The following is a 15569-nucleotide window of genomic DNA, read 5'->3' as shown; positions in this document are numbered from 1 at the left end:
TACATATAAGGCATTGATGTACCAAATTCATATTTATTTTTCCCCACATTACAACAGTTACTGCCCTTCAGAAGTACTTTGGCGGCTGTGAAACATTTTGAAATGTCCCAAGGTTATGAAGAGTATCATGTAAATGCAAATTCATTTTTATTTATAAATCAGTTTGCAGGACTTTGGAGAATCGTCTGCTAGCATAACTTCATTAAATTCACAACATGGCCCGCACAAATGTAAGAAGCCACGTAAGCCGCATAAATTCAAAGCCTGTTTCCTCTGATACACATCAGCATCTAATTGTCACATCGTACAGCAACATCTAAATGATTAAAGAGGCATTTCCAACAGATAATTTTTGAGGGGTTATGATTCCCCTTCTTCCCAGTTTTCTGTTTCAAAAAATGCTCCATAAAAAGTTGTTTGACTGATGTTTGTTTTTTTTTCATTTTAGCACAAGCGTTCAAAGTAATATGGAGGACTTGTGGCGCAGTGGGTAGTGTCCCTACCTCTGAGCCAGAAGCTTCTGGTTCGAGTCCCACCCCAGGACTTGATGGTCAAGGAAGGTGCATTCATAATGCAGTTGAACAGATTGAGTATCCTGCAAAATCTTTCCAAAGACCCCAATGGCTGGTGATAAGAGGAGGAGAGACTCCTGGTCATGCTTAATGCGGAGTGATAAGCTATAAGCCTAGACTAGCGACCTGTTCCAGGTAAAATCCACTATGGAAATTAGAAGAAAGCCTGCCTTCTGCACTAATAGGTGAGGGAAGAGAAACGACAATCTAATGACTTGATGTACAGAGGGATCTTGGGGGTTCAAATCCATAGCTTTCTGAAAGGGGCCACACAAATAGATAGAGCAGTAAAGAAGGCATATGGCATGCTTGCCTTTTTTGGTCAAGGCATTGAGTACAAGAATCGGGATGTCATATTGCAGCTTTATAAAAGTTTGGTTAGGCCACACTTGTGTTCAATTCCAGTCGCCACAATACAGTAAGGATGTTAGTCTTTGGAGAGGGTGAAGAAGAGGTTTACCAAGATGCTGCCAGAATTAGATGGTATGAACTATAAGAAAACTGGGGCATTTTCTCTGGAGTGGCGGAAGCTGAGGGGAGTCGTGATAGAAGTCTATAAAATTATGAGAGGCGTAGATAGGATTGACTGTCAGAATCTTTCTCCCAGAGTTAAAATGTCTAATACTAGGGGGATGCACTTAAGGTGGGAGGAGGGAAAGTCTTTTAGACAGAGTGGTAAGTGTCTGGAGTGTGCTGCCAAAGGTGGAGGTGGAAGCAGATATGATGCGATGCAGCAAACGTAACCTTGGATGGAAATGAGCTACCCTACTTCCTCAGACCATCAACCTTTGTCTGATTACACTTTTGTGAAGAACCTTGGTGCGTTTTGCTCTGTGAAAGGTTGCTTTATCAGTGGCAGTGGCAAGCGACTGCCATGCAGAAAGTAGTCATTGCTCCTCAAGGCCAACTGTGAGGTGGTTTTTCATGAGTTCTAGGCCGGCTTCTAGTTGAGTTAATAACACTTTATTTATCAAAGCTGCCCTCCGTTTTTGTATATTTTTGCTCTTCTCAGCCTTTTGGCTAAGATCAAGTGTAGTATCGACATGCTGCGCTTGGTTGAAGTCATTAGGTTACATTTTAGCTTCATTTGAAGCAATTTTTAAAAGTGGCATCTCGGCCTTTTGGCTAAGATGCAGATGAGATCAAGCCTTGGAGGAGGAGCTATGCCTACTCCAATCAACTTGGATCGTGTAGATCAAGCCCAAGACAGGAGGTGAGAGCCCTGTCTTGTCAGCTTGGATCGGGAATGTCTCAACTTGTTGGGACTCTGAATTGGATTTGATTTGATTGGATTGAATTGGAACAAAGTTTTAAAAAAATATTTTTGCTCAGGTGATGAGTTGCCGATTACCTCATCAGGGAGTTGTTTTCCAGGAGTTTTCTGAGCCAGGACCACGCAGAGGAGTTTCATTAAAACAAGCCCAGATTAAATGACAAGAACTCTGAGCTAATGAATATTTCCTCTGCTGTGAATTTGCCTTGCTAATCACTGGGTCGGTAACTCTGTCCAGTTGGATTCCCCTGGTGAAATTCCGTATCCTCACTTACATTCTTAAATAAAAGCTACAAAATGAGACTGACAAAAATTGGAAAGTTATCACATTTCTTTGTTAAATATCAGCATACATAGCCGAGCAGCTGTCAGTGGGAAAGAGCAGGGATGTGAGACTCATCGCTCCTTCAAAGAGCTGGCATGTGAATGATAGACCGAATGACCTCCTTCTGCACCATCTGAATCTCGAAGTGCTCAGTTGCAGGGAGCGGGGAAAATGAAATAGCTTGGCATTTCCTCTTTCCGCGCTATTGAGGGAATAAATGAGCATTACTTCAGATTTTTTGAAAGTTCTTTGAATGCTTCCTGGACATCTTCCATTTTACAGATTCTTGGAGCTTTTCCCTATAAAAGAGCAATTTAATATCCAGCCATTTAATACGTGGCAGGATCAGGATTCCTGACAGGATCTGCAATGGGGAGCCATTGGAAGCTGTTGATGGGAAGCCAAGGCAGCTGTTAGTTCGGCAAAACCTCTGAAGAACAGAAAGTTGGAGGCGAGCCTGGGGAGAGGAGGGAGATAATTACAGGGTCTGATAATCCACCTAACCCACACACCTTTGGGAGTGTGGGAGGAAACTGGAGCACCCAGAGGAACAAAGAACAATACAGCACAGGAAACAGGCCCTTCGGCCCTCCAAGCCTGCGCCACTCATTGGTCCAACCAGACCATTTGTTTGTATCCCTGCATTCCCAGTCTGCTCACGTGACTATCCAGATAAGTCTTAAACGATCCCAGCGTGTCCGCCTCCGCCACCCTGCTTGGCAGTGCATTCCAGGCCCCCACCACCCTCTGTGTAAAATACATCCCTCTGATATCCAAGTTAAACCTTGCCCCCCTCACCTTGAACCTGTGACCCCTCGTGTTTGTCACCTCCATCCTGGGAGAAAGCTTCCCACTGTTCACCCTATCCACATGACTCGTAATTTTATACACCTCTGTTAGGTCTCCCCTCATTCTCCGTCTTTCCAGGGAGAACAACCCCAGTTTACCCAATCTCTCCTCATAGCTAAGACTGAGATCCCAGATACTTCAGTGTGAATCCATTGCTTGAAACACTCTATAGCTGTTCACTTGTGTTGAATGTAATCAGAATGTTGGACAATAGTAACATGGAGTCTTTTCCCTCCTTTTCAGAGGTGTCTATAAAAGTGCAAGTCTTCGATAACGGTGACCTCTCACCTCTGGTGGAGGCTGCGGTCAAAGTTTACACAAACCAGTCCTGGTTGGCCGCAGGAACCACTGATAAGGATGGAGTGGCGTTGATTACATTGCAGTACCGCCTGGGAACATGGCTGATTGTCACTGCGGCAAAACCCGGCTTTGTGACAAATTCTGCTCCGTGGCAAGCCAACAAAACACCACGTAAGTGAAACAATGTCTACAAAAATCAGAGTCTTTTTTTTTAATGCAAGCTACTTGGCGGGAAAGGAAATGATACTGATGTAAAGTTGTGTGTGGACGTACATCAGCGTTTTGATCTGTTCAGCTTCATTTGTGTTGGTGAAATCCAATCATAAAGTGGTGAACTGTCTGAGGAAGGCTACCAGGGTTACACATTATGGCAATGGAAATTTTAGCAGGGCCTGGCCTTCTGAGGTAGTTCTTTTTTATTCATTTGTGGGATTTGGGCGTTGCTGGCTGGCCAGCATTTATTGCCCATCCCTAGTTGCCCTTGAGAAGGTGGCGGTGAGCTGCCTTCTTGAATCGCCACAGTCCCCGTGCTGTGGGTTGACCCACAATGCCGTTTTGACCCAGCAACTGCGAAGGAACATAGAACATAGAACATAGAACATTTCAGCGCAGAACGGGCCCTTCGGCCCACGATGTTGCGCCGACCAGTTACAAAACAATGACCCACTAACCTAAACCAGTCCCTTTTCGTCCATAAACATATCCATGGAACGGCCGATATATTTCCAAGTCAAGACCGTCAGTGGCTTGGAGGGGAACTTATAGGTGAAGGTATTACCGTGAATCTACATCCTTGGCCTTCTAGATGGTTGGCTGTGAGTTTGAAAGGTGCTGCCTAAGAATCCTTGGTGAATAAAGGAGAATTGTTCTAGAATCCTGGTTAGGCAAGATATGAAATCATATAATGGTCTATGATGAAACCATCAGAAGATGGTCTATGTTGAAAGCAGCCATTTGCATCATTTCCTGTATGAAGTGTGGTCATGTGATTTTCACAACGTATATTTAAATGGCTGCAGGAAGTCTTTCAGGGAATGTGCACTTCCTGAGCCCAAGCCTCACTTTTGTTTATCACAATGATCACTGTAAATGGCTTGTGTCAAAATGTCCAAGTCAGTTTTGCGATGTTATCCATCAATCAGAACTTACTATAGAGTCAGAGAGGTTTACAGCATGGAAACAGGTCCTTTGGCCCAACTGGGGCCCCAAGGGGAGAGAGTCCCTGAAATCTGTCTCCCAGTTAACTGCACTGTCATCTTCTATATGAAAAGAAGACATTCAGGAACTGACAGCCAGCGCCCCACACAGTGTGTTCGTGTTTCATGATTCATTTGATCAGATTTTGTTTCAACTTTGCATGCGTAACAAATGTATCATTGTTTATCTCTGTTTATAAACATTTGTAAGATGACATGAAGGTGATTTTACCAGGAAAATACTGATAAACATAGAACATTACAGCGCAGTACAGACCCTTCAGCCTTTGATGTTGCGCCGACCAGTGGAACCAATCTAATGACCCTCTAACCTAAACTATTCCAATATTATCCATATGTCTATCCAATGACCATTTGAATGTGCTAAAGATGCACTATTAAAGGAGACTAGAGGGAAAATTATCCCTTCTCTCTAATCTACCCTCGTATGTGAATGCAATATGATGCTGTTTTAAGGACAACTCTTTCCTATGTTTAACCTGATCTGACCATATTTGGTACCAGAATTATAGATTCCCTGCAGGGCAGAAAGAGGCCACTCGGTCCATCAAGTCTGCACTGACTCTCTGACAGAGGCCCTCTCCCCCAGGGACCTCTCATCTGCCCTATCCCCATAACCTCACGCATTTACCATGCCTGATCCACCTAACCTTCACATCTTTGGAAACTGAGAGGCAATTTAGCATGGCCAATCCACCTAACCTTCATAGTTTGGGACACCAAGAGGCAATTTAGCATGGCCAATCCTCCTAACCCAGCCAGCAATGCCCACATCCCAAAAATGAATAAATAAAAACTTACACAACTTTGGACTGTGGGAGAAAGCCAGAACACCCGGAGAAAGCCCACACTGACACAGGGGGAACGTGCAAACTCCACACAGACAGTCTTCCGAGGCCAGAATTGAACCCAGGTTTCTGGCACTGTAAGACAACGGTGCTAACCACTGTGCCATTATGCTACTCAAATTTTAACCTGCAAAACTAACGCATGTGAAATTTGGTTTGTCAATAAAGGAAATTAGGTGCTTACAAATTTTGATTCTGCAGACGGACTGGATATTATAAACCTGGAACAGTGCCTTAGAGAAAGAAGACACCAATAAAGACACAGAGCATTTGGCAGTGCATAACTTGGGCCAGGGCACTACAGATCACACACCCGATGGGTGACAATTACACTACCATCCGCTTTGCATTCCTGCACAAATATAATTTTATCTCCTTGGACTTCCATTCACTTCAGCACAAATCCCTGGATTTGCTCCCAGTTTGAACAGTTGTCACCAGCCCGTTCTGGTTGGGCTCTGGTGTACAAATACTCCTGTCCAGTTGTCCCGAAATGAAGCACCGGAAGAAGACTTGCATATCGGTTGGCTCAGTTCATCCCGTTCTCTCCTTCTGTGTTGCAAAGTTGTGGGTTCAAGCCCCATGAGACCTGCTCCAGCTGGATGAGATGTTAAATCACAGGAGCGACACTGTGAATCCCATATTGTCTGTACACAGCAAGAAGCAAGATGGCGGAACAGAGGGATGGCAGAGTCCAATGCTCCCCATGCTACCATGCAATGGTGAACGTATTGATGCCATTTCACAATGAACAACTCAGAAAATCAGAATTTAAGAGGCACTATTTTAACTTGGGGGGGGCGGCGATGGCCCAGTGGTATTATCACCAGGCTCTTATTCGAGAAGCTCAGCTAATGATCTGGGTTCAAATCCTGCCATGGCAGATAGTGGAATTTGAATTCAATAAAAAATATCTGGAATTAAGAATCTACTGATGACAATTGTCAGAAAAACCCATCTGGTTCACTAATGTCCTTTAGGGAAGGAAATCTGCCGTCTTTACCTGGTCTGGCCTAATTGTGACTCCAAAGTCACAGCGATGTGGTTGACTCTCAACTGCCCTTGGGCAACGAGGGACGGGCAATAAATGCTGGCCAGCCAGCAACGCCCATGAATAAAAGAAAACATATTCACTTTCAGGGAAGCGAATAGTCAGAACACTTTTATATCCATATTGATTCCCTTTTCTTACAAGCAGGTAAACTGGGTCATCTCAGTGAGCATGTGGCAAATGAAAGACGTTTGCTGAACTATCCTTAGTGAAAATGCTGGCCTTGCCAGTGACTTCGACATCCCATGTGTGGCACAGTGGCACAGTGGTTAACACTGCTGCCTCACAGCGCCAAGGACTCAGGTCCAATTCCCAGCTTGGGTGACTGTCTGTGTGGAGTCTGCACATTCTCCCTGTGTCTGCGAGGGTTTTCTCCAGATGCTCTGGTTTCCTTCCACTCTCCAAAGATTTACAGGCTATGCGGATAGGCCATGCTAAATTGCCCCTTAGTGTCAGGGGGACTGGCAGGGTAAATACATGGGGTTACGAGGATAGGTCTGGGTGGGATTCTTGTTGGTGCAGATCCGATGGGCCGAATGGCCTCCTTCTGCACTGCGTCGATTCTATGAAAACCGCAATCTTAGATAAAACTTGCAATGCTTTTAATGCTACCGATTTAAAAAACAGGAGGGGAGGATTTCTCGCGCCCCCGCCTGCCACATGAATCATAGTGAGTGGAACACGGACCATGCAAAGATCCATTGACCTCGGGCAGAATTTTCCATTCTTGGGGTGAGTGGCTGGAAAATCCCACCCGGAGTGCCTGACCTTGTTTAGCTGGTGTCACAACGCAGTAGGTAGGACACCTTAACCAACTGGCAAGTAGGCCACAGAAACAAACCCTTTTCCATTCTTGGTGCTTTTCACAATAGTGTTTGCACAGAGCTTGCTTTCCATCAATTTCCCTCAGTGATGCATCAACTCCAGACTCTCACATTCATTCTAAAGAGAAAGTGACAATCCAGCTGTGGCTTATATCCAGGTTCATTTCTCTTTGAAGTTCAAGTATTCAGGTACTATATAAATATTGATGCTGCAAAGGGGAATATGCTTGAGCGCATTTATTACACCGGAATGTTCCATCGTGTCTTTGAATGCCTAAAGCCAGGAATAACTGTGTTTGGTGTCTGGTGAGTAATAACGATTGAAATAAGGAGCCTCGTTCTGTTTTATCCATCCCGAGTGAAAGTGGATTTAGAGAGCTTTACTGGGTTTGTGCCAGGTGTAATGGGGTTTTGTGGTGAGGTACAAACCAAAGGTCCTCAAGTGCTAGTTTGCTTTTAGTTTTCAAGACAAACTTACATTTGGATGATCATTTTCAACACATTGCCACGGTAGATGTACGATAGTGAATGATACAGATACATGGGATATGGCAGTATCTTGATACCTGTGATAGTGAATGGTACAGGCACAGGGACATGGCAATACATAAGAACATAAGAACATAAGAAATAGGAGCAGGAGTAGGCCATCTAGCCCTTCGAGCCTGCCCCGCCATTCAATAAGATCATGGCTGATCTGTCGCGGCTCAGTTCCACCTTCCCGCCCTCTCCCCATAACCCTTAATCCCCTCTCTTATCAAAAACCCATCAACCCGCGTCTTAAAAATATTTAGCGAGGCAGCCTCCACCACCTCAACGGGCAGAGAATTCCAGAGATCCACCACCCTTTGAGTGAAGAAGTTCCTCCTCAACTCCGTTCTAAACCGCCCCCCCTTTATCTTGAGGCTGTGCCCCCTAGTCCTACTGTCTTTTTTGAGCGGGAAGAGTCTCTCCACCTCTATCCTATCCATCCCATTCATCATCTTATACGTCTCAATGAGATCTCCCCTCATTCTTCTAAACTCTAACGAGTACAAGCCTAGTTTATTCAGCCTCTCCTCACAGCTCAACCCCCTCAACTCCGGTATCAGCCTAGTAAACCTCCTCTGCACTCCCTCCAGGGCCAAAATATCTTTGCGCAGGTGCGGCGCCCAAAACTGCACACAGTACTCCAGCTGCGGCCTCACCAATGCCCTATACAGCTGCAGCAAGACCTCCCTACTTTTATATTCAATCCCCCTCGCTATGAAGGCCAGCATCCCATTCGCCTTCCTGACCACCTGCTGCACCTGCAAGCTGGGTTTTTGCGACTCATGCACAAGGACCCCGAGGTCCCTCTGCACCGTCGCCTGCTGCAGCTTTTCGCCACGTAAGTAATAGTCCTTCCTACCATTCTTCCTACCAAAGTGGACCACCTCACACTTGCCAACATTAAATTCCATTTGCCATTTCCTGGCCCATTCGCCCAGCCTATCTAGATCCTTCTGCAGACTCTCCACACCCTCCGCACAATTTGCCGTTCCCCCAATCTTGGTGTCATCAGCAAATTTCGACACCCTACACTCGGTTCCCTCCTCCAGATCATCTATATAAATGGTAAAAAGCTGAGGCCCCAGCACCGACCCCTGGGGCACTCCAGTAGTCACCATCCGCCAATCCGAATAGCATCCGTTGACCCCCACTCTCTGCCTCCTATTTGACAACCAATCCTCTATCCACGCTAACACCCTACCCCCAACTCCATGTCCCTCGACCTTCTGCAATAAACTCTTGTGAGGTACTTTGTCAAACGCCTTCTGAAAATCTAGAAAGACCACATCCACCGGCTCTCCTCTATCCACCGCCCTAGACACATCCTCATAGAACTCCAGTAAATTTGTCAGACACGACTTCCCTTTAATGAAACCGTGCTGCATCTGCTCTATCAAGCAATTCCCTTCAAGATGCCTTGCAATTTCCCCCTTAATGACAGATTCTAACATTTTACCTACCACAGACGTTAAACTAACCGGCCTATAATTCCCCGCCTTTTGCCTGGCACCCTTCTTAAACAACGGCGTAACATTAGCCATTTTCCAATCATCCGGCACTTCCCCGGAATCCAGCGACGTCTGGAAAATAACCACCAAGGCATCCACTATAACCTCCGCCATTTCTTTCAGAACCCTCGGATGCATTCCATCCGGTCCTGGGGACTTGTTCACAATCAGCCCCTCCAGTCTGTCGAGCACCGCCTCTCTAGTAACAGTAATGTCATTAAGACCCTCCAGTCCTACCACCTTTCCATCGCTAACACCCGGCAAATTATTCACGTCCTCCTCCGTGAAGACAGAAACAAAAAAGTTATTCAATACCTTAGCCATATCCCCATCCCCTACCACTAGGTCTCCTTTCTCATCCTCTAAAGGACCAATGTTCACCCTAGCCAGCCTCTTCCTTTTTATATATTTATAAAAACTCTTGCTATCCTTTTTTATATTAAGCGCTAGCCCAGCTTCATAGTTTCTCCTACCCTTCCTTATCAACTTCTTTGTCAATCTTTATTGACATTTAAACCTCTCCCAATCCTCTTCTCGCCCACTACTCATAGCTACTCTAAATTCCTCCGCTTTTAACTTAACACTTTCCTTCACCTCCTTCGTTATCCACGGCTTATTACCTCTCCTCCTATGGTCCTTTTTGACCATCGGAATAAATTTCCGCTGAGCACCAAGAAAGATCTCCTTAAAGATCCTCCACTGCTCCTCAGCAGACCCTCCCTCCAACGCGCTCCCCCAGTCCACATTCACCAATTCTTCTCTCATCCTACCATACTCCCCTCTATCATCTACCAATCTACCAATACCTTGGTAGATGTTTGATGGTGAATGATACAGGCACAGGGGGCATGGCAGTACCTTGGTAGACATGTGACAGTGAATGGTACTGATACATGGGACATGGCAGTACCTTGGTACCTGTGATAGTGAATGGTACAGGCACAGGGGGCATGGCATTACCTTAGTAGATGTGTGATAGCGAATGATACAGGCACAAGACATACACATTTATGGGCGGCATGGTAGCACAGTGGTTAGCACTGCTGCTTCGCAGCTCCAGGGACCTGGGTTCGATTCCCAGCTCAGGTCACTGTCTGTGTGGAGTTTGCATGTTCTCCTCGTGTCTGCATGGGTTTCCTCCGGGTGCTCTGGTTTCCTCCCACAGTCCAAAGATGTGTGGGTTAGGTGGATTGGCTAAGTTAAAATTGCCCCTTAGTGTCTAAGATGTCAAGGTTAGAGGGATTTGCGGGTAATAATATGTAGGGATATGGGAGTAGGGCCTGGGTGGGATTGTGGTTGGTGCAGACTCGATGGGCCGAAGGGCCTCTTTCTGCACTGTAGGGTTCTATGGTTCTACATTTGGATCAACTAAAATGAGGGGAAAAAACTCAATTTTCACTAAATTCCTTCTTGGTGAATGCTAAAAGTATGGCATGAACTCTTAACTTGACAAAATTAATGATTTCTGAAGGTCAGAGGTAAAATATATTGATGGTATCATGCTTAGATTACGGGTAAATTATTGACATACGTGATGCATTATGCCTTCAAAATCTCTGAAGACACCTTTTAAAGTTGTCACTGTTTCCCAAATGTAATTCAGTGGGTAAAATATTTCTTGCCGTAAGGCACAATGCTGAGGCGTCTAGTGGAGCAGAAACCTTTAGTCTGTACAGATGGGAAGGAGGATCAGAGAGAGTCACTGTTTGTTGATACTGTGTTCTGCTTACCAGCCTTGCACTACCAGAGGCTTGGGAATGGCCAACTGCTCTCTTGTCTGCATGTGGTACTTAGCCCATAGTGAAACAGACAATGGAAAGAAGAAGGAAGCTTGGTAATAAAAGAACTAGTTTCTATAAATACATAGGTATCCTCCCTGTGCTGGGCTTTTGCCTCTGCCCTTTAGGCATCGGTCTAACTTCCTCTTTGGCCCATAAGTAGAACAGATATTGTAGGATGTTTTATAGAGATGCCACTTTGAATGGTTCTCTGTTACAGAGGAAGTCATAAATCATCTCAGTCAGAGTTACAATATCTCTGAGTGTCTTTGACAGAGGTTAGTGTGTTAATTGATCGGTACAGAAACGACTCTCATTTTGCCAGCTTCCTTCTCTCTCAATAAACAATACAGGGGGGCCAATGTATGAATAAGTGAGCGTAAAATAGGATTTATAATGGAATCGCAAGGAATTCCTGGATCAAAATTTCCTGGGTGGGGGCAGCACGGTGGCACAGTGGTTAGCACTGCTGCCTCACAGCGCCATGGACCTGGGTTCAATTCCCGGCTTGGGTCACTTTCTGTGTGGAGTCTGCACATTCTCCCCATGTCTGCATGGGTTTCTGGTTTCCTTCCACAGTTTGAAAGAGATGCTGGTTAGATGCATTGGCCATGCTCAATACTCCCTCAGTGTACCCGAACAGGCACTGGAGTGTGGCAACTAGGGGATTTTCATAATGATTTCACTGTAGTGTTTATGTCAGCTTACTTAAAGTTTAAAAAAAATGCATAGATGTTTATTTGGGATCATACGTCGATCGGCTGCCTGAGATTTTGAGCACTCCGGATTCTGGACTGAGTTCTTCCAGCCCTTTAGGGATAGGCTGGGGGGTGGGAAGGTCATGGGTGGTGGGCCAGTTGTCTCCCCCCTGCCATGCCATCTTGGCAGCAAAAGTTGCAGATGGCCCACCCAGCTGGAGCCCAATTGAGCCACTTAAATGACCAGTTACCGGCCTGTGGTATTTTACCAATGGCTGGTTGGAGTCTTCTGCACATGCGGAGGGTACCAGGTAAATCCTGCAGGCTCGTTTTTGGCCACCCTTAGGCACAAAGTTACAACTCCTGGAGGTAATGGCCACCCCTTTGGCAATGCTGCCACATGCTTTTAACAACTCCCTTTCTGCCCCTCACCGGGGGCTAATCAGGCGATGCTGGTGCCCCCAGTTCCACTTACTTGATTTCAAGGGTGCGCGGCCACCAATATGCTCTCATTCTGCAGGTGTAGCCCCTGAAGTGGCCACTGCTGGCAGTGGCGCTGCTGAGCTGCCAACCCTCTGATTGGGCTGGCAGCCATCTTTAATAGGAGCAACAGCCCCAGTGTGCAGACCTCTGAAACATGGTCACTTCTTGCTTTCAGCCCTGTTAGCTCTGCAAAATTCAGGTCCCTGTTTCAATATTTAGGTTTAGATCTTTGATTCTATGTGATGAGGTGAGGGAAGTTGAATTCAATTCTGAATTAAACACAAGATGAAGCATGTGGATCAAGATTCAATCTGGGGAGCATGAGGGACACAAAATATGCAGCAGTTCAATTCTTTTCAGTAAATGTATTAATCATTCTTTATTTTTGTAGTTAATTCAAGGATTACAGCGCAGTATAAAGTGGTAATACTTATAAGTATAAGCCAGTGTCTGGCTTTGTACCTCTCCCCTTCATTTTGGTCCTCAGTTTAGTATCGTCTTATTTCTAAGCCTCCATTAAGTTGAAGGGGTGTTGCCAGAGTTGAGATTCTCTGTTATTTCCTTGTTGGCTAGCTGTCCACCATATTATTACCTATCTGGGAGTGGGTGAACTGTATGACAGTGTTTCCAAACTAAGTGACTCCCTTCGTCCTAGAATTTGACTAGAGCTACTGGCTCTAACTGGTCGTTAGGGTCATTGGCCTATGGCATTCTCTTCCCTAGAAAGGAATAGAAGCTGGCTTATTGAATTAATTTAAGGCCGAGTTAGATAGGTTTTTGATAGACAAGGGAGTCGAGGATTAAGAGGTGCAGATATTGAGATGGAGATGAGACTAAACCAGGTCAGCCTTGATCTTATTTAATGACAGAGCAGATTCGAAGGGCCGAATGGTCTACTCCTGTTCCTAAGTTCCTATGGCACTCTAAGGGGCAAATTTTACTATTCCGCCTGCCACGGGAATTGGAACAGATGAGGGGCGGGCCGTGGAAATGTCTGTTGACCTCGGGCAGGATTTTCTGGTTTCGGGGCGAGTGAGGCTGGAAAATCACTCCGTCAATGTTTCCTCCATTCCACTGGAGGCGCCAAGCATAACTTCCCAACTCAACTGAAACCAGGATGCCATGCTGTGGGGGAGTCAGTGTGACTGAGACCCCAATCCCACCTTCAGGTGAGAGCACAGCACCGATGGGAATGGTGAACATGCAGCAGAAGTTGGTGAGCAAGGTTGGCAATGCACCATGTTCCAAACCAATCTGTTAACTTGTGGAGTGATTACGGAGTCAAATTTAAAAACTTATCTCACACCTCATCCTATTTCTCAGAAACAGCACCAAAGCAAGCTTATGAAACTGGTCAGTCTGAAACATAATGAGAAGCTAAATAGATAGATTGACACAGTAAGATCCCAAAAGGAGCATGAATTGAATAACTAGTTGATCTGTTATTTGTCAGTGGTGTTTGAGTAATCATTCCTGGTCCAAATATTGTTAGCATTCCTGATTCATGAGTAGCTAATCAGGAAGGTGCATAGATTTCATCTCCTACATGAAATTGAATTGGCCAAGTTTCATTGCCCAATTTGCAGTGCTGCAGATCATGAACGTTTCCACTCCACGTCTGGGCATTTTCTTTTATCTTTGCACCCAGGATGTTTGTTATCCTTTGGGGAATAGTGCGGGAAGCATTGGTAGGATTCCTGAACTGATCACCAGCCCATTGAACCGGTACGGTAGCACAGTGGTTAGCACTGCTGCTTCACAGCTCCAGGGACCTGGGTTCGATTCCCGGCTTGGGGCAATGTCTGTGTGGAGTTTGCACATTCTCCTCGTGTCTGCGTGGGTTTCCTCCGGGTGCTTCGGTTTCCTTCCACAGTCCAAAGATGAGCGGGCTAGGTTGATTGGCCATGCTAAAATTGCCCTTAGTGTCCTGAGATGTATAGGTTAGTGGGTGGATATGGGGGTAGGGCCTGGGTGGGATTGCGGTCGGTGCAGACTCGATGGGCTGAATGGCCTCTTTCTGTACTGTAGGGATCCTAAGTTCTAAGAACCACACTGAACACTCCCACCATGGCCAACAGGTTTTGACATTGGACTAGAAGCCAGAACGTCTGATCCAGCGATAGGGACACTGCGCCACAAGCCTCCATTACCTGTGGGTATTGTGAACACTGGCATTACTCCAGATCTTCACACTGCGATCCGCCCCACACAGGGGGGATGGATCATTCAGATGCACGTCTCCCTCCGCTTGTCAATGTGCAGAAAATCTTCAGCCACAGTTTCTCAGCAGATGTCATTCTGGTACAAAGTTGATCTACACTTGGAGTGGGTCCCATTCCCGCATCAATCTACCCATGTAGATGGGAGGTAAGCCTGTTTGAGAATACTGAGTCTGAGCTCACAGAGACAGGTGACTGGTATCAGCCTTCATCCAAGGAGATTTGAGAGCTTAAGGCAAAACACTGTGGACTCTGGAATCTGAAACAAAAACAGAAAATGCTGGAGAAACTCACCCAGTGCTGACAGCATCTGTGGAGAGAGAATAGAGCCAACCTTTCGAGTCAGGATCCTGACTCAAAACATTGGCTCTATTCTCTGTCCACAGATGCTCTCAAACCTGCTGAGTTTCTCCAACCTTTTCGGAGATTTGCGAGCTGTTTTTTTTTGGCAGTATTTAACCTCCCTGGAAAGCATAGAAACTGCCTGTAGTGAGTTAAGCGTGGGCTCAACGTGCTGCATTGTATTTTGTGCAGTGTAGGATCTATTTCCAATTCTGGGCTGTCGATTCCACTGGCATTCCGCATTGGAAAAGTGTTTGTGCAGTCCATAATTTTTCTTATGCTGAGGGACTGTACAGTGATGCTGGATTGGTGTACCAGAGGCTGCAGTGTGAAGGACAGGACTTCAGTCACAAGGAACCTCGGTCAGACCTCACCTGGTCTACTGCATTCATCTCAGACAAGGTATATTAGCCTTGGAAGGGGGAAGCTGAAATTCACCAGTGGTTTAATTTACCAGGGCAAGTAGCTTAAACCCAGCCTGTATTCCATTGAGTACAGGAGACTGAGGTGTGATCATATTGAGGTGTTTAAAAGGATTTCACGGAGTAGGTACGGAGAAACTATTTTTAATGGTGGTTGAATTGAGACAACAGGATATAATTCAAAGATGTGCAGGTTAGATGGATTGGTTAGGCTAAATTGCCCCTTAGTGTCAGGGGGATTAACAGGGTAAATACATGGGATTATGGGATAGGATCTGGATTGTTGTCAGTGCAGGCTCGATGGACTGAATGGCCTCCTTCTGCACTGT

The 15569-nt window shown here is 45.7% G+C and overlaps 1 protein-coding gene and 1 pseudogene across 1 annotated transcript in view; both read left to right on the top strand.

Annotated features, from left to right (window-relative positions):
• The window catches only part of fam171a2a (family with sequence similarity 171 member A2a), a 295487-nt gene that overhangs the window by 110762 nt on the left and 169156 nt on the right, over positions 1-15569 (top strand). The window contains exon 2 of the mRNA XM_080213484.1: positions 3263-3490. Coding sequence (XP_080069610.1) covers positions 3263-3490 — 228 coding nt within the window. The remainder of the gene's footprint in view (positions 1-3262; positions 3491-15569) is intronic.
• On the top strand, positions 1573-1724 carry LOC145359370 (U2 spliceosomal RNA; annotated as a pseudogene).

Source organism: Carcharhinus amblyrhynchos, chromosome 27 (assembly GCF_965287045.1).
Source record: "Carcharhinus amblyrhynchos chromosome 27, sCarAmb.v2.hapA, whole genome shotgun sequence".
Classification (NCBI taxonomy): Eukaryota; Metazoa; Chordata; class Chondrichthyes; order Carcharhiniformes; family Carcharhinidae; genus Carcharhinus; species Carcharhinus amblyrhynchos.
The sequence above is the reverse complement of the archived record's forward strand: the minus strand, read 5'-3'. Positions and strand labels throughout refer to the sequence as shown.